The sequence below is a fragment of the Myripristis murdjan genome, chromosome 7 (assembly GCF_902150065.1).
Source record: "Myripristis murdjan chromosome 7, fMyrMur1.1, whole genome shotgun sequence".
Classification (NCBI taxonomy): domain Eukaryota; kingdom Metazoa; phylum Chordata; class Actinopteri; order Holocentriformes; family Holocentridae; genus Myripristis; species Myripristis murdjan.
In genome coordinates this window covers 26,879,985-26,901,855 of record NC_043986.1, presented here as the reverse complement: position 1 = coordinate 26,901,855, position 21,871 = coordinate 26,879,985, and the positions used below count along the sequence as shown (strand labels likewise).

Sequence of the window (21,871 nt, the reverse complement as noted above, 5' to 3'; positions counted from 1 at the left end):
CAAAATGAGCATTAATCCACAAACACTTCTGGTACCACATTGTTTCAGTTTAATTATATTCTTCATTTGTGCATACAAAATAGCATAATTTCCTTTTTCAGACAAACAAATGTTTCCTTTCTCTTGTTTCTTACACTGTCCTATAGCTGCATGTGAGAAAATATATTACTACATAATATAGAGATCAACAAGAGACAGACCACAATATATATTATCGCTGTAATACAAGTAGTGTTTATCTAGGTCTTACGGAACAAAGTATCACACTAAATGAATGCATAGTAAAATACATGAAGCAAAAAATACAAAAATATAGCGGGCTAAAAAGCTTATTAATACAGGAGTGCTTTGTCTTTGGTTAAATACGTTGTCCTTACGCCACCGTCTCGGCTGTGTGTGTTGATCTTCCTTAACTTTGTACACTTGCACTCACTTGTACTCACACTGATATAAGTCAGTGGCATTTTTTACACTGCTGTGGCGTTAAATAATTTTTGCTCAAGGTGTTTGAGTAAATTTCATTATTCTTTATCACACAGTATAGTGTATTGTAGAATTTACCTCATTGTGTAGAGTGAATAGACAGGAGCAATTAGGTTTACTGGAATGATTAATGAATTAATGTACACCATTCGTTTTGTGGCAGCAGAGTGGAACAACACTGTACATCCTTCCCCATCCATCTTTTTCCCCCCACTTAAGGTACATCACATTGAAACTTGCAAGTTGACCTAACAAAACCCTGTTATCAAGAACTCCGGTCGGCCTGCCTGTTTGCGTTAACGCCCTCCGCACACCAACCCCTAAACACACCCACCCACACACACACACACGCACACCACTCCCTCACACACTCATCATTCGAGTTAAAAAAACCTTACATTCATGTTTACTTTCATTAAATGGTTATGTCTCTCGCCCCGCCGGTGCGTTTTGGTCTCTGAGTGAAAAACACGATTGTCGTCAGTGATTAGCGGAAATGTGTTACACTGGTAAGGTTGCTGTGGCAAGTTGGAAGGCAAAGTTGCAGTAAGAGGTTAAAGATCAGTTATAGTCATCACTTCGCTGTACATGCTTCTGCATACCTGAACGTCTAAACTAAATTACATCATCAGGGCTTTGGTCGTTGTTTTTGCAGTGAGGAAAACAAGGTTTTGCAGCAATACAAATATAAACACCTATTTTATAAAGACAGATGCGTCTAAAATGTTGAACCTTATGGGCTTTTTTTTACAGTGCAGAGGAGAGCTGGATGCTGCTTCTCCTTGCAGCGCTCTTTCAAGGACAAAGGTGATATAAGGCATATTTCATTGTAATCATTTAAACAGGCAGGTCAACAGAGCTTCACTCACGATGATGGCTTGGAAAAGGTCCTTTACGGTATTTTTTTTTCTGGAGAACAATTAGGTGGATAAACCTTAATGAAAGATAAAGGTCGGTGAAGCCTCCTCGTCTTTGGAAGAGTTGTAACACTACACGCATCATCCTGTCTTTTATCTGATGTATATATTGAATCAAGTTTACTCTGTTTGGGCAGTAAAAAATAATGAATGGATCCAATCAGTCCTGATCGAGGGAAAGGTGACGTGTATGGAGCAGATGAAGAGGTAAATAGACAAAATTGAATGTGTTTCCATTACAAAAGGATCATGAACACAGGGCGTAGACGGCCTTAGCGCTATCATCCCAACTCGGAACACAATGGCAATATTTGGCCACTGGTGAACAGTAAATGCCTTCTGTCAGCTACATGCTTGATGCCACTGCTTGTCTGCTCTGATGTCTCGCTTCTCTTCCTCCCCCCTCTACCGGCGCTGCGGCAGCATGACCTTGTTGATGAAGTTGACGATGGCAGAGGCAGGCTGCTCGGGATCCAACTCGGCAAACAGGTGGCACACGTTCTCCGCCAGGCTGCCCGGCTTCTTGGCGACGAAGCCAAACACCCTGAGGAGAGGACGAGGCGGAGGAGGAGGACAACAGGGATTAAGAATGGTTGAGAAAGTGAATGAGGATGTGGGGAAAAAAAAAAAAAAAACAGGATGAGGGGAAGGGGAAACCGAGAGAAAAGATGTTAGTGAGGAGGTAATTACAAAACGCCAAGGGCTCTCTGCACCATTCAACACTTCCCTGATTAAAAGCAGGTTAACTACAGTGAAAGAATTAGTATTATATAATATGGAGCAATGGGAATTGGACCGCTATTATCACATTATGTTTGCTAGAATGATTTTCGCCAAGGCTCACACGCAACATGAGGCCATGCACAGAATCTAATACCACTGATTTCTCAGCCACAGGCAAATCTGTCATTTCTCAAAAGCACAAACACATATTTACACACTCACACACCTACCTATGAATTCTACAGCACAGATTTGTGCACTCACAACACACACACACACACACAGGCAGAGCACTTACTTAACAGTGGTGTTGTCTGAGTTAGTCCACCTAAAGCCAAGAGAGAGACAGAAACCAGGCTCAGACACACACACACACACGCACACACACGCATGGGCAGAGCTGCCAAACAAGCTGACGTACTGTAGAGATGCAGCTGCAGCCTCAGCCACAGCGCACAAGCACGCACGCATCACAAAAAACGGCCTACTATGTTTTTTCCTCACACACTGACAAACGTGCTCGCAAGAAAAGAGACGCAGCTCCATGCGAGGTAACAAATGCTGTGAGTGATCATGGATGCAATGAATGAATGAATGCTATGATTTCGGCTGGTTTACGTGGTTAGTTACACTACCGACTACACGTTCCGGCTAAAACAATCACGGCGGTAAGATTCGCGTTTCGCTTGCAGTTCCCACCTCCTGTCCTTGGGGTCGATGCTGCTGAAAGTGACGCTGTTCACCGGGTAGTGTCTCCTGAAGAAAACCCTACAGGCAGAAAGAGACACACAGATGCACACAGATGACAAAACACAACAACTGGCCTTTTATGGACCGAATCTGTTCGCACCGGAATGCGATGAAGTCATGGGAAGCTGGGCCTTAACGTTGTTGCTACAGTGTATCTTTAACTTGGCTTAGCATCGTCATTACTTAACAAGGGGTCGTGGCCAAGGGGAGTTAAAGGTCTACAAAGTGACAAAGTAATCAAGTTTCCTTTGACAGCAATCTGCAACTGTGGAAGAAGCGCTGCGGACAATTAGATTAAATGAAATTTTAACTTTACTTAGAGTCCCACAGGAAGATTAGGCCATTGCATCAGAGAATACGAGATGGATGCGCGTAAGTTAAATGGTGAACACTGAAGACAGTAAATAAGGTAATTACAGCAAGTTCACTGGAGACAAAAGGCAAATTATGAATGTTCTGCCATAATACTCATGATATATTAAATGTAACCAGTTATGCTGATGAAATCATTGATTAATCTAATTAGTGCACCGAATAGCAAGTACGGGATGTCTGGGCCCACGTGGTTATTCTCACGGAGCATGTGGGTGGTATTAACTCTGAGAACTCTGAAACATAATGCATGATGATGTTACAGGGTTTCAAATCACTAATCAAGGCCTTAGGCCATTTATATATTTATGTTTTGGAAAAAAAATATCATTTTATCTTTGACTAGTAATTCTGAGGGGCTGTGTCTCACCTGCGCTGGCTGTCCGTCAGCGTGATGCCCTGGGACGTCACCTTGAACTGGACCACGGTGGCGGCGGGACGTGGGTTACGACCCAAGGTAGCGTCTGTTGCCTTGGCGATGGCCTGGGGTCCCGTTAGAGACTCTGTTTCCACAGAGTTCAGGTAGAGGACGTTACAGGCTGAGGGAAGAGACACAGACAGAGGAAGGGAGGCATAGTGACCAATCAGAATGCAAGGAGGTAGAAGGTCAAAGGTCATCAGGCCTAGGCTCTTCTGGCTCCTTGGCTGGAGCATAATCTGTTATATATTTGGATTTGACATATTTTATTCAGTAAAGTAATAGTAAAACTAATGGTAGCCTAACAAATAGTAATAACAGTGAACAGTATATATTTAATTTGTATTTAATATGTGTAGATTACGTTGTTATGCAGAATTTGTACTGTTTTTGAACTTGATTGTATGACAGTGTTTTCTCATGCTGGAACAAAAACACCTTAAGTAACCAATGGCAACATGTACAGTGACTCAAGTGGAATTAAATACACAACTGTGAGTCGGAGGAAGAGATGAGGAACTCACCTGCTCCTTGTTTGAGCAGGTCAGCAGCCGTGCTCATGTTGCTCACGGGTTGAACCTCCTGCATCTCTCCTATCAGGTCTGACAGCATGAGGAGAAAAGATCAAAACGAATTATGTCAGCTTACTGAATCAGACGTGCTGTAAAATCTGTGCACCTCACAGTACATCTCCTGACTCTCTGAGGTTTTCACTGTAGGATTAATTGAGTGTTTCGTGCCTTCTTTGATTGTATATATCAATCATAACACATCTGAGATTATTTTAAAATACTTTATCCACAGCTGATCCTGAGGACTGACCTTTTTCTGGGATCTTCAGAGCACAGGGCAGAGAGATGGGAGTGATGGAGTGCTGGTAGACTAATGCAGACAGACTCCCTGTCAATGACAGAAGAACATCAAATGGGTGAGTGAATTTTATTTATTTATTTATTTATTTTAAATCTCATAATTTCCATATAACCAATAAAGATTATGCGCTTATTGACTTGTGCTCAGAAGATTGTTGTTATTTCCTTCCATCCCTCCTCTGGTTGCCTCCCACCTATGGTACTTATTTTCCATTAAGCACAGAGATTAAGCACAGACTTACCAAAGTAGGGCTCATTCTGACATCCTTTAATCTTGACTCCTCGAGGGCCCGTCTCTATCAGAAAGTGTCTAACCAGCTGCTCCAGAGGGTCACTTGCTGTAACAAACAGTAAAAGATAACATGTTACCTAGTTAGTGTTTATCAAGGATGAGGCATGACTACATGCCATGTAACACAGCCCAAACAGCTGGACTATGCTCCTGTTATCCACAAGAAAAGAAACCAAATGAGTTAAACAAGCATGCAATGCAAAAATGCTATCTTTAAAAAAAACAAAACAAAGGCAATGACTGCAGCACTTAAATTGAATTGCTTTTCGTATCATGTATTCAGAGAAGCTCTAACAGCAATGTAAAGCTTATCTACTTAGTCCACTTAAGAACTGAATCGCCACAAAATCCCTGATGCAGTGCTAATGAGGACTGGACAACTGACAATGACCTATGGCCTAATGATTGACCTTTACCTGATGAGATGTGACTTGGTCACTTGTATCCGAGGAAGGTCACTCGAGACCAAACCACTGCTGTCAGAGCTTCTCTGAATAAGTTGGATAAAAAGCAATTCAGCTGTTGGAGTTGTGGGATTTATCCCTTTGGGCAGCACCTTGCAACTGTGATTCAAGAGTCAGCTTCATCATTTGCCAAAACTTGGTTCAGAACCAGGACCTGGCAAAAAAAATCTCACCCTTGCTGCTGTGGTTGCTGATGTTAACAGGAGGCGTAGCCACCTTTAGGGCCAGGCCGTAGGCCCCCTGGAAGGAGTTACTGTCCCTGATCAGGAAAGACCCTGGCTCTCTCTCCTTTAGTGCTGAGATTGCTAGAGGGAAACAGAACCAAAACATTAAGAATGTTTCATTCTTTACATTTAGTCTTTCTCAATAGTAAATCTGTTCAGGATATCTTTGTTGGTTATCGGTAAAATTAAATTACAATAGAAAATGACAGGAATTAAATAAAACCTTTAGCTATGTGACCTACCTTGCTCTCTGGAGATACCAGGCTTGTACCAGAACTTTGAACTGTCCTGGACAAACTTCACACTGACCCTGTTGATATTCTCAGCCTCCACGGACATCCCTCCCTCAACTTCTCCCACAGGGGGCGCCATTTCCCCCACCATGGGAGAGAACGTGACATGGTGCTGCTGCTGCTGCTGCTGGGTGGCGCTGGCCATGGAGGAAGGTCCATGACCCACAGCTGCTCTCAGGGTCCCCACCCCACCATTAGGTGAGCCTGGAGGCTGCCGTCGTTTCTCTGGGAGAGGAGGCTGGGGGTGAGGAAGTGGGATGGAGATAGTGGAGTAGTTGGAGTAGGAGGGCGGATGGTGCTGAGCAACGTTAGCAGGGTAGCAGTGCCTCTCACTGGTATCATGAGCAGCAGAGTAGGGCTTGTCCATGTGTCCGACAGCACTGAGCTCCATGCCTGGGTAATGGTGATGTGGGGGTCCATGGTGGTGGCTGTGGTTCAGATGGTGGGGGTCAGACCCACTCAACATCAACCGTCTAGCCAAGGTGGCAAAGCCAGGAACTGGGGCCTCAGTGATGGGGGAACCCTCCATGCTGCTGGACGGGGGCTGGGGAGAAGAGGGTGGGGCTGGGCTGGGAGATACAGGCGCAGACGGCGAACCGGGGCTGGTGGAGGCAGGTTTATGGACTTCTGGGGTAGGTTCCGTGGGTGGAGACGATCCATTGACTTGGACTTGAGCTGGGTTTGGTCCTGGAGAGCCAGGGGCTTGGGTTTGGGTCTGGCTCTGAGGCTGGGATGCTGCCTGTGTCACAACACAAGGTAATGCAGCAGTCTCTGAAGGGTGGGATGTCTGAGGGGTCAGGGGGTCGGGTTGCGGGTGTTTATCCGTTGTAGACGATGCTTTGGTTGGGGAAGAGGGGGTTTGGCAGTGGGCGTTTGTCTGGTTAGATGCATCTGGTGTGATGGATGGGATAGTGCTCTGGTTCTGTGTGGAGGAAGCTGAAGCTGTAGGCGAGCTACAGTGGTTCTGCTGGCAGGTGGGTGGGGTTGGGTCTGTGGGTGCAGTGCAATGGTTGGTGGGTTCTGTGTGAGGAGGTGTGGCTACTGCGTGTGAGTGTGTGTCTTTGGCAGCCTGTGCTTGTGATGAGGGATCTGTGCTGTGTGTTTGGGTTTGTGAAGGATCCTGAATGACGTTGTTGTCATGGTATGGTCTGTCCTGCGGCTGAGAAGCATCATAGTCACTGGTGATGATGTCGGTCGTCCGGATCTCATACTCTCTCCCTCCCAGACCGGCACTTAATTGGAAATGCACACAATCATTAAGCATTAAAGTGACTCATGTGGCCCCATGCACATGAGAAGCAGTTCTGTACATTATATTCAACACATTTGAATGATCACTTTGCCTCAAACAATCTCTTGTCCTTCAGTCATATCCAGTCCCTTGTGGCATTTAAAGTGTCCAAGACAGAAGTGTCCCTTGAAATTTGGGGCCCCCAGCCCTATTTTCTAGTGTTTTTTCCCCAAACATTTTTTTGTGGTAATTTTGTAATATTTGCTTCTTATAATATAATATCAAATTTTAAAAAGTACAATAATCATAAACATTGTTACTGGTAATGTTTTTAGTATATATATTTTTTTAATTAGAGTTTTGTTTTGTTTTTTTTTTAGATATTTTTGTAGCAATTTTCTTGTAATTTCTTACAGATTTTTGGGGTAAATTTTCAGATTGTTTCTTCTGACCAAATTGAAACATTGCCTCCAAAACAATACTAGTTCCAAGTTAAGTCAAGCTTTCCTCCTATGAACCTTATCAACTCCAAGGAGCTGACATTTACTTTATGTTGGTTATGCAATCATCAGTAGAAGGTTTCTTGCACTTTTGTCCACCCTACTAAGAACAAATTGTGGGGATGAAGCACTGATGCCAACAGCAGTAGTGTTGAAGTGGATTACCTTTCCTGTGTGCATACAGGGCTGCTGGTGTGGACAGGTGTGGGCGGTCCAGACATGTCGGATGGCGTTGAGCATGCACCATGGCCATCTCTGTGGACCCTCTTAAAGGAACCATGGTTAATGTGATCCCTCCAGCCCACACTTTCACCAGAACTACGAAGGCCATCTGAAAAATCACCAGCGCCATTAATATATCAGGTGTGATCTTGTGTCCTTTTCTGTCAATGTTCAATAATATTTGATGTATGATTTACACATTTTAAGTGCACACTCTGTATTAAAATCATGAGATAAAATGTGCACACAAATGACCTCTGTAATTAATGTGATGTAGGCAAGAGGCAATGTGGTTGTATTGGAGTTTGCAAGAGTCATCCCTGTAGTTAGCACAGACTATTCAGTGCATGCTGTTGTTGACATAATTGATCTGCTCATTCTTTTTGTTAAATAAGAACAAATTTCAGGATATCATCATTATGTGAATGTCTTTGTTTTCGTTTGACTCACCAGTCTGTGAGTCAGAGCCATATGACTGCTGTGAGTCTGGATGGTGATGGTGGTGACTGTGATTATGCTCCGTTGGCCCGTTGCTGTGGCTGCAGGACCCTGGCATGGAGGAGACAGGGGGCAGAGGAGAGGTGGACTCGGACTGATAGCCAGAGGCGTAGCCCCTGCTCTCAGATGGCGAGGGCTGGTAGGGCGAGCATGGGCAGGCCTGATGGGGCGTCTGGTATCCGCTACTACTGCTGCTGTACTTGAGATCCAGATGGGAGTGAGCATGGGACCTGGACGCCTCTGGATAGGCCGGGTGACCCGAAGGCAAGGGGTCAAAGGTAAATGCAGGAAGGTCATGGCCCTGTGGGCCAAATGAGGCTACAGTGGCCCTCCTGTGCCAGTATTCAGCTTCTCTCTCCCTCTCCCACTGCAGCTCGGCTTCCCTGTCTCTCTCCCAGTGCAGGGACATTTCCCTGCCCCGCCTCAGGCCAGGATCCCTCTCCCAGTGAAGCTCTGATCCTCTTGGTAGGTCTGCTTCCCTGGCTCTCCTTAACCCCACTTCCCTCTGTTGAAGCTCTGCCTCTCTGTCCCAGTGGAAGCTGTCACCTCGGTCCAGCCTAAGGCCGTGATAGGCTGCCGGGTCCTCTCTTCTGATGCTGCAATCCCTGCATGGGCAACCAGGGGGCGACAAACCATCCATCATCATTATGTCTTGGTAGGTAGGGCTGGTGGGGCGTTTGGGGTGGTGTGGGTGGGGGTGGTGGTGGCTGTGAGGTGGAGGGTGGTGGTAGGGGCCGTAGTCATCCCCTCGATAGTAGAGCCGACCTGGTGCAGACAGGGGGTGCGAGTGTGGGTGGTTATGCGGGTGAGGGTGAGGAGTAAGGTCTGGAGTTGGGTAGGGACAGAGGTGGCGAGATGAGGTGCTGTCTGAGCACGACCGGTGTAAGTAGTGTGGTGGGCCACTCTGGCGGTCCCACACCAGATCTGGAGGTGGGAGGGACTGGTGCGAGTGGGGGCTGTAGTGCTGGCACAGATCCATGTGTGATGGTGGGGCTGCTGAGTTGGGGCTGGCAGAGGGTGTTGCCCCATGGTGCCCATTGGTGCCGGGAGCCCGGTCAAGGCAGTAACCATTGGGCATGAGGAGAGTGCGGTCACAACCAGGCTCGGCACAACGCTGGGACCGGTAACCAGCCCGACAGGAACATGACCGGCTGAGCCTCAGTGTTCCGCTTCGCTCCGAGGGCAAGGAATCCCCGTCATCCAAGATGGCGGTCTCTCGTTCTCCGTTTCCCTCAATGCCTCCGAGAAGGCGCTCCAGCTCCTCCCTTTCCTGTCTGGTCGGGGGTGGGGGGCGAATCGACTCGTCCTGACGTTCAGGATGGACAGATGATTGATTTGAATGGCTGGAATGGGCTGAGAGGGCAGAATCGGAACCAGGAGTAATGAGGTGATTGGGCCTATCCTCTGTAATGCCCACCCCTGGGCTGCTGCCATTTGTTGAGGTGAGGGAGCCGGAGCCAGGACCACGGCGTTTCTTTATCTGAGCATACAGGCTGCCATCTAGAGGACCTTTAGTGTGGGCAATGTCTGAATAGAACAGAGAGACAAAGCAAGACAAGTATTCAAACTGCAGAACCATTTACTTTACAACTGAGCACATTTATAACACTGAACTATTTGCTGTGGGGAATTTAATATCTTCCTTGCTCATTAGCAATCGACAGATTTAGGGAACTTTTATTTGACAGCTGTTATGCCCATTAGTCACTTCACTTAAACTTAAAACCTGTGCTTTCTGTCTTGGAAATGGCTTTAGATTTACAGAGTCATGTTGGAGCATGTAGGGGCAGAATAGCCAGCGGTGTCAGAAGACTGTTTTGAGTGCCAGGTCCCACTACTATAATTATCCCCCATTACAAGCCTATTAGATTTGAAAGTATAATTTAGTTGAGTAGAGGCATACAGAGTACATTTTGTATCATACCCTCCAGGCTGTCCTGGTATCGCTGGTTGAAGTTCTCATAGGAGTCCCAGCGAACCACTGGGTCAGCTGTGTTGTAGTCCACTGTGACGGCTGGGTCATTTTTCTGGTACTCGCGGCCTTGAGAAAGACACATTTCAATAAACACTTTATATAAATTCATTTTATGGCATTCTTACCGTACTAGATATAATACAGATGGAGCTGAGAGTGGGAGCAACGCAGGCCACGCTTCCCTACCTTTCCTTCCCTTTCTTTAACATTAACATATCTGGATAACAAATCTTTGTAGTCTATACATCCTGAGTTCTGCACTTAAATCAATTTATCTTGTACGAGGCGAATGTTTGAAGTGAAACAGATACGAGGAGGAACATGAAGTAGAATGAACCAACCTTTGATCTTCTCAGGTCCAGAGGAGAAGACAAACTCCACTGTGGCATCGGATGGGAAACGTTCATCTGAGGGGAAGAGCAACAGAAACGATCTTCACCAAAACATGAGCGATAGAAAATGTTACATTCATATCAACTTCACAAAGATTGCCATCATTAACTGCTTTCCTGTCTTGAAAATCCACTTGAGGCACTATGCGATCCTCTAATACATGAAGTCTTGAACATTTTCATCCTCCAAGTATAAACGTAATCTTCCCATGAGACCCAGACTTATTAAGGCATACCTGAGCTTCTGTGATGTGGGGACCCCCACCAAAAAAAAGTACCAAGGCCACAACCTATTTTAGGCCATGACACACAGTTTAAGAAACACTGCTTTAATACATCAACTATACTCCTATCTGCCAAATATGTTTTCATTTGGATGAACTCTGAATGGAGTGTTTACATTTCTAATGCTTCATTTCGTCCAGTGGATTGACTACCACATACAGCACCTCCTCTGTGCGTTGGAGTCATGCTTTTAGGCTGGAAGTATCCTGACATTTGAGAAAATGTGAAACCGATGAGGAAATGAGGTAATAAGCATGTTATTTATGGAATTAAGCAATAGGCCGACACACACCAAGCCTGCTTCACTCTTCTTGTGCGATAATTTGGGACACTCACTCCCTGCATGCAGTGTAACCAGTTCTCACTATTCTCTCCTCCAGAGACCTGTCATTACCTCAATTTGTCCAATATGAGGATTAGGATACTGCTATTAAAGGATTTAATTTTCAGCCACAGTAATATGAGGCCATTTGAAAGTGGAAAACTACTGTGAATACATTCCCACTATGCTCATTTCCAGAGAGCAGCCATTACGTCAATTAGTCCAACACAGTGATTAACCTGCTACCACTGTTAACAAATTTAATTCTAAATTACAATTTAAGACTATTTTAGGAAGCAAAATGAGACAGAACTGAGTCCAGTCCTAAGGGAGCAGTATTTTTTTTTTATTATTGTAAGTTTATGAGGATCATGACACAAATGTATCCATTACGCAAATCCCACATTTTTCCCACATCTTATGTGGAACAAGATGACTGTTTATGTAACCCCACAGTGTTATGGCTGAATAGCTAGAGGATTAGGGAAATGTTACTTCTCTTGCTGTCTACAGTGCTGGATCAAAAAAAGGTAGTTTGTTTAATCACATTGAGCATTTAATTTAACACCCTGATATACTGTGATTCATAAATTAACTGATCCTATCTGAACTCAAGACCTGCATCCTTTTTGTTGCCTATGGATTTTCAGGACAAGGATTTGCAGATAGTATAAATGCCCTCTACTCTACTTGTTAAATTTTCACAAATCAGCCAGTTTGTAGCCCTCTTTTCTACCCGTCTGCCTCCTAAACTTTGATCAGCCCCCCTCCGCTCCCTAACATTCCTCCTCCCTCCCTTCTCTCATCAAACTAACTCACCGGTACAAGCTTCGTCCAGCTCCCCCTTTCCAAACCAGAGCTGGCATCCGTGGATGGTGCAAGTGTGGAACTGCAGCCTGAACACTGTGTCCCTGTCAGCACTTTGGGCTCGCCTGTGGTAGCATTTCACCTACAGGGGGCAGCAGAGAGGGGGGGAGAAATGCAGCTGACTTTGTATTGGAACAGTAAGAGATCAAGCACACGACAAAGTTTCATTCCAAAATGAGTGACGCATATTCATAGAAAATGATTAACTGTAAATGTCACATTTTGAAACAGAGGTCTTGCAGCTGTTAAGCATTATTGAAAAAAAATGACTAAAAAGACATATTGAAGCACTTTGTTGCTGTACATTAGCTGTAGATGTACACTGGCTTCAGGGTAGTGGCTCATGTTTATGCAATGCAAAAATTATTGCTAAAGACACTTTCCAAGCGTTTGTTTATTAAAACAGTGAGATATAAGTGAAGTTCCTGACTCATGATCACAACCTCTCCCTGGGGCGCAGAGGGGCCGTCCCGTTTGTCATTTCCTTTTACATAAACAGTCTGAACTCACCATGATGTCACCCTTTAGCAGCAGCGCTGGTTCGATGGTCACAGCCAGTCGCCTACCTCCAGTGCCTTGCAAGTCACTGTAACACAGCACACGCAAAGAAATTAGATAGCGAAAAAATACACACAGCAACAGCAGATCTGTGAACTTGGATATTCATAAGCACTGATTTTTGCAATCACTGCATACTTTTTTAACCCTTTGGTGCATAGCGGTCACTACAGTGGACAGCTGTTTAAAAGTCATTTTCTCCTAAATGCAATGGTTTCTATGGTGGAATTGCATATCAGCTGTTAGAATGCTCTCTGCTGCTCCCCTTCATCGAGGTTTATGCAGAGACTATCAGTTCTTGCTGAACACATATTAATATTAGTATGATAATACCAGTCCTGCATCCTTAAAGAAGTATGGAGACTCACAAAAATGTTCATGCCCTAAGAAGAGTAAAAACACATAAGAAAAAAACCTTGACTCAGGCTTTCATAATTCATGCATCAAAGGGTTAATATGGTGATATATTGCAAAGAATAGTCATGTTTGAATTTTTTTTTTAAATTGAATCCAAATCCAAATTAAACATATTTTATTTAAAAAGTACTTTTCAAAGCTGAATTGCAATTTTTCATGTTTAATGAAAATCCCCCATATGCATCAAGAGTACACTATGTTGTTGATGTCATGCCGTACAGTCACTAAACAGCAGTTGACAATATTTCTGTCTAATAGTGTGTTTTGTGTGCTTTATCTGCCTCTTTGACATCACTGTGGCAGGGGTGAAAGCTGTTCATCATGCAGGGCAAATACCTCACCCAGCATACATTTTTTTTAAGTCACTGGCTATTGGTAGTGGAGACTTACTATATGCCTGACGTGTAGACCAGCTGCATGGACTGATAGATCTTCAAGAAGGGGTAATAACCTGAGAGAGAGAAAGAGAAAGAGAGAGAGATATATAAACAGTGCTATCAATATGAACACAGAGGAATGTGCTGACTGCCTCCCCCCCAACTGAACTCCATCATCAGATTAAAGACAAACAGACAAGTGTGTGTGGGTGGAGGGTGGAGATGACCATCTAAGAAGTCTGCAAACACTAACACCGCTGTCATTCAGATGGAATGCTGCTCAGAGCATCAAGACAAGCACACATCACATACACATCCAGGCACACGGCCAAAGTTACACAGCACAAGAAAAGAGAGACGTATATATTTCGGGGGGGGGAAGGAGATTTGGATTCAGGCAGTACCACCACGCATACACACACCTCCTTCACCCTGGAAGTTGGGGAGCGAAGGGATGAGAACTTGGTGGAGAAAGAGAGGGCTGCTGTTCATCTTGATCGCCCCAGAGAGAAGACCCCCAAAGTAATAGATATACCTGAGAGAGGGAAAGAGAGAGAGAGAGGGAAAGAGAGAGAGAGAGAGAGAGAGAGATGAGAGATGAAGAAACCATGAGGAAAAAATGCAAACAGCCATGGAGCAGACTGATGCCGCAGTCAGATAGTCGTCTTCAGTACGTTCAAATTCAAAGAGAAATGCAAGCAGATAAAAAGTTGAACACTGAAAAAAAAACAAAAAAAAAACTTAAAGCAAGTTAAAGAAAAATATCTGCCAGTGGGGTGAGACGACTTGAGTTTTTCCGACATGTTCTTCAATTAAATTCCCTTGATACTTGAAGTTATCTGCCTCATTCTGCCTTCTTTCAAAATATTGACATTTGTCTCCTGAAAATGACTTAAACAAGCGAAAATGCATTCAGGTCTTTACATTTTTACAAAAAGACAAAGGAAGCATATGGGGTTACGGTACATAAACTCCAAGTCACGTTATTTATGACCATTTTAATGCTCTTTATCATCACTGCCAAGGAGCAGCACATATGTTGACCAGATTTATTTTTACAGAAACACTACAAGGCTGATCACGAATCCTATAAAAGCAAAAGGCTAGTTTGTTTAAATAGCTTTGATAATATGGTGCCACTTCTATAATTCAATCAACACCCATTTATCTGCTCTACCCTCTTATAAACAGTCACGTAAAGTTGAAGAGTTATACACACAAAGCAAACTGACTTCAGCATAGAGAGATCAAGACCATCAACATGTTCTCAAAGCCAAAGATATATTTCCCCTTTCCCTGCAGGTGGTATACAAAGGGGATGCATGCACACACACACACATACACACACACAATCTCCCTTCTACCTGTTTTGGGACGGCTGGAGAGAAGAGGACACCTTATCTTCACAGAACTTCCTCATGGCGAGAGTACTGAGGGCCTGGTCCGCACTGCACACACACACACACACACACACACACACACACACACACACACACACACACACACACACACACACACACACACACACACAGGTTTGGCCAACAATTTCCATCATGAGACTTGCACCAGACTCTCTAGATGCCAGAAAGTACATGGAAGGGATACAGCTGGCACTGGCCACAGGATAAACCAGTTTCCACTGTTACTGTGCAAAATCCACAGGGCATCATTTATCAGGCAACTTATCAGCGAGTCAGACTGGAAATCTTTCTGCTGTGTACATTTGAACTGCATCACAGCCACAACGTACACTGCCATAAGCGTTTAAAGTGATTTGGCATGCTGATTCAGTAGGTTTTTGCACGTCCTTGCAGTAACTTAAATGTCAAATGTCTCGGAAAATTGTGGCTCTGGATACCTAGCACATAAACTCACCCAGCAGAGATCTTGCTGTAGTGCATGTATGCTGCAATGATCACGCCCGTTTTCCCCTTGTTGCCCTGTCGGAGGGAGAGAAAACAGCAGGGATGAAGTCTTCTGCAAAACCATGAAGTCATGATGTGCAATGCACCGCAGATCAGCTGATTTCAGCCTCAGGCACCGAGTTTTGAATGTGGAGACAGACGAATTTGCACGGTTTTTGAGATGTGACAGTTAAGACTGCACGGTGGATTTTTAATCTTTTTTTTTTTTTTTTTGACAGGGCGAGAGAAAGACAAGAGAAAGACAAGGAGAACCACCTTGAGCTGAAAAACAAATTAAAAAGCTCCCTGTGGAGTTTTTTTTCACACCGGGTGCTCCCTACTTCCTGACACATTCCAAAGACATTCCAGCTTCGAAATTCCTAATCCGACCCCTATAGATGCCAATAACCATGCAGACGCCCCTGCTGATTAGAAAGCAGGTTACGCCAAAACGTCTATCAGTCTCTTTCAGGAAAGCTAAGTTTTGTTGCGTCTTTCCGTGGAGATTCTTTATTGACAAAAGCTCACTTCTTCTACTCCTCTGGCATGATGTGCATGTGGGAAAGAACGGCCTGTAGCGGAATGTGCTGGAAAGTCAACAGACCACAGCAGTAGTCTGGTTTTAGTATTAAGCTCTTGTGTCTCTTCACCAAAACCAAAAGCTAAAACATCCAAACAAGCCCGGGAAGCTCGGTCACCCACAGTGGCAGGTGGTCACTGCTTGGCAGCGCTACTACACCGAAAGTCGCTGCGAGTTGTTTTCCTGAAAAGTTGAGATAAATAAATCGCTAAATGAGATAACTGACCTCAACATGCACTGACGCTTTCATTTGTTTGTTTTTTTTTGAGTAATGGGTGTAATGGTGGGTAGGTTACATGTTCATTTGTAAAGGTTTTAACCGATTTACTAACTTCACTGGCAACGATAGAGGAAATAAATTACATTTAGCTGCTTTATACAACAAAGAAGCTTTTTAGTGTCCTTCCACTTTTTGAATAGTTTGTCATTAGTGATACTTTTTCCTGCATTTTTAACTGCAACCATAACTTGCATCTGGAACATGCGGGGAAATATTAAACTTCAAGATAACAAATTTATACATGGTATAGTTGACAATGACCAAAACTGCATCCATGCAGGTGCAATATTAGTGCTATATATTATATTACATTAGTGAGGTTTGAGCTGGTTGTTGTCTTGCTTGCTAGCTGCAGAGCTAACAGCTAAAGAAACAGAATACCCTCTGTATCAGGATTCTGGAAAGCCCTCTAGTAATAGCTTGAAATTCATCTCAAACTCCACAGGAAACATTTTTCCTTGCATTGAAAAATGAAGATGCGCCGTGCGCTGTGATCATGGGAACCGCAGGGCCATCTGTCTTTAAACCGTGGCGACTCCCTGAACTCTGACCTTGCAGTGCAGGACCACCACGTGCTGCGGATCAGAGGTCAGCCACGTCTCCATGGCCTTACACATGGCACAGATCTTATCCAGCGGCGGGGCGTGGAGGTCAGGCCAGCCGAAATCATGAACCTGGAGGTGCAGAGAGAGAGGCCCAGGAACTTAAATGAATTTATCCCTCTACTGAATTATAGACTCATGAGATTGAAAGGAACCATCGCTCTACCTTGGGATTCAGACGGCTGATGTCATGGCGCCTTTCGGAGAGGTTGAAGAGCTGAAACACAATTCATTTTTCATCAGGCATTTCTCCTCACTTCATCTTGCAGCAGAAGAGATATGCAGTGTCATATCCACTCAAAATGCATTCTGTCCTCCTTTCCAATCAGCGTCGACCCGACTATCCACTCAGTTATCATTTTAGCAGGGCGGAGGCAGAGAAATGTTGATAAACAGCTAATTTGTGGGCTGCTAAATTTGTTCGGACATTTCTGTTCGAATTGTTTCTGTGGCTCGGCACACACAATGACCTCAAAACACCGTCCTCAAAACAGTCACATACCACACTCTTATCTTTACCGTGACTCTTCCCTAAAATACTCTCCACTGTGAAGTATTTGATCAGTGCAATGATGCCATTAAATAAGACAGAAAGAAAAAAACAACTGTTGCTTCTTCTTGTTCCATTTTGCATCCACAAACAACAACAGACGGGATGCAAAATGGTGCTGCAACACGGCAAAGGACAGAAACAGCACAGTATATTTTCCTTGTCTGGAATATTATACATACTGTATGCAGAGTCTTTAATTACCTCATGCATATATAAACATTTTATGCGTGCTCTCAGCTATTTCTGTGGATATCATCATCAGCAATGGAGGACATTGGCATAAGTATCTAATTTATGCCTGAATTTTTTAGTTTAGTTTATGATTACTATGGTCCTGGGATCCCTGAGTAGCACGAGGATGGGGTTGAGAGTTTTGCAGGACTTCTGTACTTTTGTTTTTGTTTTGTTCTTCCCACTCCTTTTCCTTTTTTTGTCCCTATTAATGTGGTTTCCTGTATATGTTTTTTTTTTTTTTTTTGTTGCTGTTTTTCTTTTCTTTTTTTTTCTCTGTCCATTGCCTTGATTCATCATGTCAGAGGTTAGAGGGTGGGGGTGGATTGTGTGGGGCCGGTCGAGGAAAAACAAGTGACTGTGATGGTGCTTCCCCTTCCTTACACAAATTATAAATAAATAACTGATCCCCCTCCCAAAAAAAAAAAGAGCAGTATATTTTTATTTTTCCATCCCCTCACCAGAAACTTGTCCTGGTGTTTGGACTTGAGCATGGCGGCCACCTCCTTCAGGTTGAGCCGGTATCTCTGCTCCTCCAGCATCGGGGGGAAGAAGACCGAGATGATCCTCTCCGTGATGTAGGTCAGGTCAAAGTCGTAGTGGCGCTCCATCACTCGCTCCATCACGCGGTCCACGCTGAAGCTCCTGGACGAGCAGGGAGAGACGGATGGGAAAAAAAGAGAGAGAGAAAAGGAGAGGGGAATGGAGGAGGAAAGCAGGGAGGATGAGAGTATTATTGTGGTTCAGAGTGCATTAAGTGGATCGATATAAACTTGCTCCATCACATGGCTGACACGAAGGCTTCTGGAAAGACTGAGGTGGAAGAAAGGAAAAGTGAAGACGACACTGATTGAATCATGGTGCCGCGCGGTGCCATTGCTCCCATGGCACTTAATTTGCAATAGTCAGACGAGAAAGCCCTGCCAGTTCCCCTCTGCAGCGGCTTCCAGCGGCAGGCATGGAAAAAGTGGAACTACAGAACTACAGAAGATTTGAGTCATTTCATCAAACATGGAGATAAATGAGATGACCTTTACCTGGGCAGGGTGTTTCTCTGTTTGGTGTAGGTCAGCGACTTGGTGGAACCCTGAGGATAAAAAAAAAAAAAAAAAAAAAAAAAATACAATAAATAAACAGCTGACCAATAATTCAACTATATATTTCTTTTCCACAGAGACTCATCATCAAGCATCTGGCATTACTTTCACACTTTGGGTTCGTGTGTGTGAGCTCTAAAAACCGAAATTGACTTGACCGCAAATGTTTTTCCTCGGACAGGTTTCAGCATTTTTGCGAGATGGATAGCGGGGCACAGAGGGGAGGCAGGAGAAAGACGAGAGGAAACGGGAGGATGCAGAGGAGGAGGAGCAATGCATCGTAAAGTGCTCTCACCAGGTGTTGGACGTGCCGAGAAGGAGCGGTCCCTCTACGCTGCTGGAAAGAGGGGAGGGGAGACGGGTGAGAGGATGCAGGAAAACAGGAGAGGAGGGTGCAAACGGGCAAGGGAGAGGGGGAAAGATCGGTGAAGGAGTGGAAAGAAGAGTGGGGGAATGAAATGGAAGGTTTAAGATGGCATGGGTGCAAAGCAGGGGGAAGAAGGGGCGAGGAGAAAGAGGAGAGGATGTAGGAGAAAGTATGGGATGAGGGAGGCGAGACAGGAGAGGGAGGAGGAGGAGGAGAGGGTGACAAGAGGAAGGACAGAAGGGAGAGGAGGGGGACATAGGGGAAGGAAAGGAAAGTTAATTCAACAAACAGACTCCCTAATGGATAAACATTACGATTTCCTGCAGCAACATCAATATTTTTTTCTGGACTGGAACCCTGCAGGGCTTCAGGAACGAATGGAGTTCAAACGGGGCTGAGGGCTCGCCTTCCCGAAAACAATTTAGCAGGAAGAAATCATAAAGTGTGTTTTTTTTTTTTTTTCTTAGGAAAACCAGACCTTGTAACCAAGGACAGATGAGCAGGGAAGTATAAGAAAAGTCTAGCTTACAATATGCTCTTACACAAAATAACAGAGAGAGAGAGAGAGAGAGAAATGTCATCTTACCAGATCATTGGAGGGAGCTGGGATGCATGCTGAGGTCACCTGGAACACACAAATACAGCGGCATCAGAAAGACTGACACACACACAGACACACACAGACACACACAAACACACTTTTGCTCCAGGAAAGAAGGAAGGGAGTGGAAGGGCCAGGCCTGGGTGAGGAATATGAGGAAATACTTCCTCTAAAAACGAGATAAAGATATAAAAATACACCAGATAACAGAGGGTCCGTCCAGCAACGTAAACATCCACCTGCGGAAACTGATACAACATTAGCAGTAGCGTACAGTAGCCATTCATTTGTATGACTCTCCAACCAAACAAAGCCAAAACCGAACGGATCTGGCTTCAATAACTCCTCAACCCTGCTGGTCCCGTCAGTGGGTTTATCGTTACAAATTCATGCTGCACAGCTGAGCTTTGTTCAAACCCACAGAACCTGATTTTAAATTCTAGTGGGGATCCCAACGTTTCCAAAGATACCAAACATGTCCTGCTGAATTACACGGTAATGCGTAAAAAACGCTACACAAGACATGTAGATATTTTCTATTTGATGTCATGCTGCAGCCATAAACCAATGGCATCTTGGCTTTGAATATTTCACTCTATGTAAGCCTGGCATAGTTTCTGCGAAGCATTGCAGTTACACAACATGTATGTGACACTGTTGTACAACATGAATTTTTTTCTCTAACTTTGAAGCCATTTAAGGGTCAATTTAAGGGAATATCAGGGTTCAAGAGGTTAAAGTATACGAGTTTATCAAATGTGCGCCCCTGATGTCAATATGCAGTGTAAAAACAGTGTTTCACAAGGGAACCCAGCGGTTACCCAATTATTGTTGCACAGGGACATCGACATGCCGAGAGACATTTCTGACCCTGTGTCTCAATTTGTCAACTGCAGCCGGGAATACTGCCAGTCCACATAATCCCAAAAAAATTAATCTTGTATTTCACCACAACAAGCAACATGTCGGGGGCACTGAAGGAGGAGGGGATACGCAGAAAGTGACAGCTTTAAGAGCTACATGAGTCTGTAGAACTACTTAGACGCACTTAAGTACCGAGTAAATGAATGTACGGCCAATGGAGCAAAGACATGGCCTGTGAAACTATTTAGACACACAGCTGTCAAGTGCCAAGTAAACAGAGGCATGGCTGGTGTGTGTGCAAAATGGCAGTATGTAAAAATGTGAACAGCCACGGGACAGCCACAGATGGATACACACACACACACACACACACACAGTCACACATCCTATTCCCATGTCTGGTATGGGCCTATAGGTCAATGAACTGTGACCAAAGGAAGCAGGGGCTGGAACGGCACCCCTAATGAAGGGGGCTGAGGGCCACAGTCATGCTTACGTAACACACGTACACACACACACACACACACACACACACACACACTGGGCCCTATTTGGCCTGTTTGTTTGACTACAGGAAAAGGGCAAGGGCTTTTGTATATCTCATTGTGCACGGAGGGAAGTTACATGGGCCTTGAACCTGGGGGTGTGTCGCCACAATGTGTGTGTGTGTGTGTGTTTCTGTACATGTCAGTGCACCGTTTGTGCCAATTTGGCTTCTTTTCTTTCTTCCTTTCTTTCTTTTTTTACCAACATAAGTCTCAAATTCGGTGGATTGCTGCTGCTTGCGCGTAACTACGGACATCAACAGGAAGGCGGAGGAACAGATAATGAGCTAAATCCAGCCGTGCCATGTTTCATTTTGACTCAAGTTGAAGGAAACAGGCTCTGGTTGACTCTGAGCTATCAAATAACTAACTGAGCAATTTTCCTGCGTGACTCAGTCTGAGAAATCTTTAGCTTTTTTTCCCCCCTCCATCTCCCTTGGGAAACGAATCGCAAAACCCACCCTATGTTGTGGCTGTGGTGGTATTTGTACGAGCATATATGTGTACAGTAGCACACTGGGAAACGGCATCATGGAGGATTGGATGTCATGTAGTAGTACACGATAAAGTATCACACAGAAGTCAGAAGCATTAGGATAGCAGGAAAACCCATAAGCGAGAAGACATGATAGCATATCGACAGACATGAAAGTGGTTAGGAAACCTCTTGGCTACAAATGTGGACCAGAGCAAGTTCAAAGCTTAATATCTTTCCCTCTGTTTTTCTTGCGTCCTCTTCCATCCCATTTCCCCTCCAGACGATTCTGTCTTTCTGCAACATAACCATTTATTTCC

The 21,871-nt window shown here is 44.5% G+C and overlaps 1 protein-coding gene across 5 annotated transcripts in view; it reads right to left on the bottom strand.

Moving 5' to 3' along the window:
* Window positions 1-29: 29 nt before the first annotated feature.
* tns2a (tensin 2a) overlaps window positions 30-21,871 on the bottom strand; it is a 58,341-nt gene continuing 36,499 nt past the window's right edge. For 3 of the 5 annotated variants that reach the window (XM_030054873.1, XM_030054876.1, XM_030054877.1), the window contains 25 exons: window positions 19,653-19,691; window positions 18,995-19,036; window positions 18,640-18,689; window positions 18,064-18,247; window positions 16,985-17,035; window positions 16,768-16,890; window positions 15,328-15,392; window positions 14,817-14,900; window positions 13,875-13,987; window positions 13,466-13,526; window positions 12,611-12,686; window positions 12,053-12,182; window positions 10,576-10,641; window positions 10,184-10,300; window positions 8,212-9,786; window positions 7,705-7,870; window positions 5,758-7,040; window positions 5,465-5,596; window positions 4,778-4,873; window positions 4,486-4,563; window positions 4,188-4,265; window positions 3,616-3,784; window positions 2,823-2,891; window positions 2,422-2,451; window positions 30-1,944 (listed from right to left, as the gene is read on the bottom strand). In XM_030054873.1, coding sequence (XP_029910733.1) covers window positions 1,806-1,944; window positions 2,422-2,451; window positions 2,823-2,891; window positions 3,616-3,784; window positions 4,188-4,265; window positions 4,486-4,563; window positions 4,778-4,873; window positions 5,465-5,596; window positions 5,758-7,040; window positions 7,705-7,870; window positions 8,212-9,786; window positions 10,184-10,300; window positions 10,576-10,641; window positions 12,053-12,182; window positions 12,611-12,686; window positions 13,466-13,526; window positions 13,875-13,987; window positions 14,817-14,900; window positions 15,328-15,392; window positions 16,768-16,890; window positions 16,985-17,035; window positions 18,064-18,247; window positions 18,640-18,689; window positions 18,995-19,036; window positions 19,653-19,691 — 5,016 coding nt within the window. In that variant the 3' untranslated portion in view covers window positions 30-1,805. The remainder of the gene's footprint in view (window positions 1,945-2,421; window positions 2,452-2,822; window positions 2,892-3,615; window positions 3,785-4,187; window positions 4,266-4,485; window positions 4,564-4,777; window positions 4,874-5,464; window positions 5,597-5,757; window positions 7,041-7,704; window positions 7,871-8,211; window positions 9,787-10,183; window positions 10,301-10,575; window positions 10,642-12,052; window positions 12,183-12,610; window positions 12,687-13,465; window positions 13,527-13,874; window positions 13,988-14,816; window positions 14,901-15,327; window positions 15,393-16,767; window positions 16,891-16,984; window positions 17,036-18,063; window positions 18,248-18,639; window positions 18,690-18,994; window positions 19,037-19,652; window positions 19,692-21,871) is intronic. The other 2 variants (XM_030054874.1, XM_030054875.1) reach the window with 2 other exon arrangements.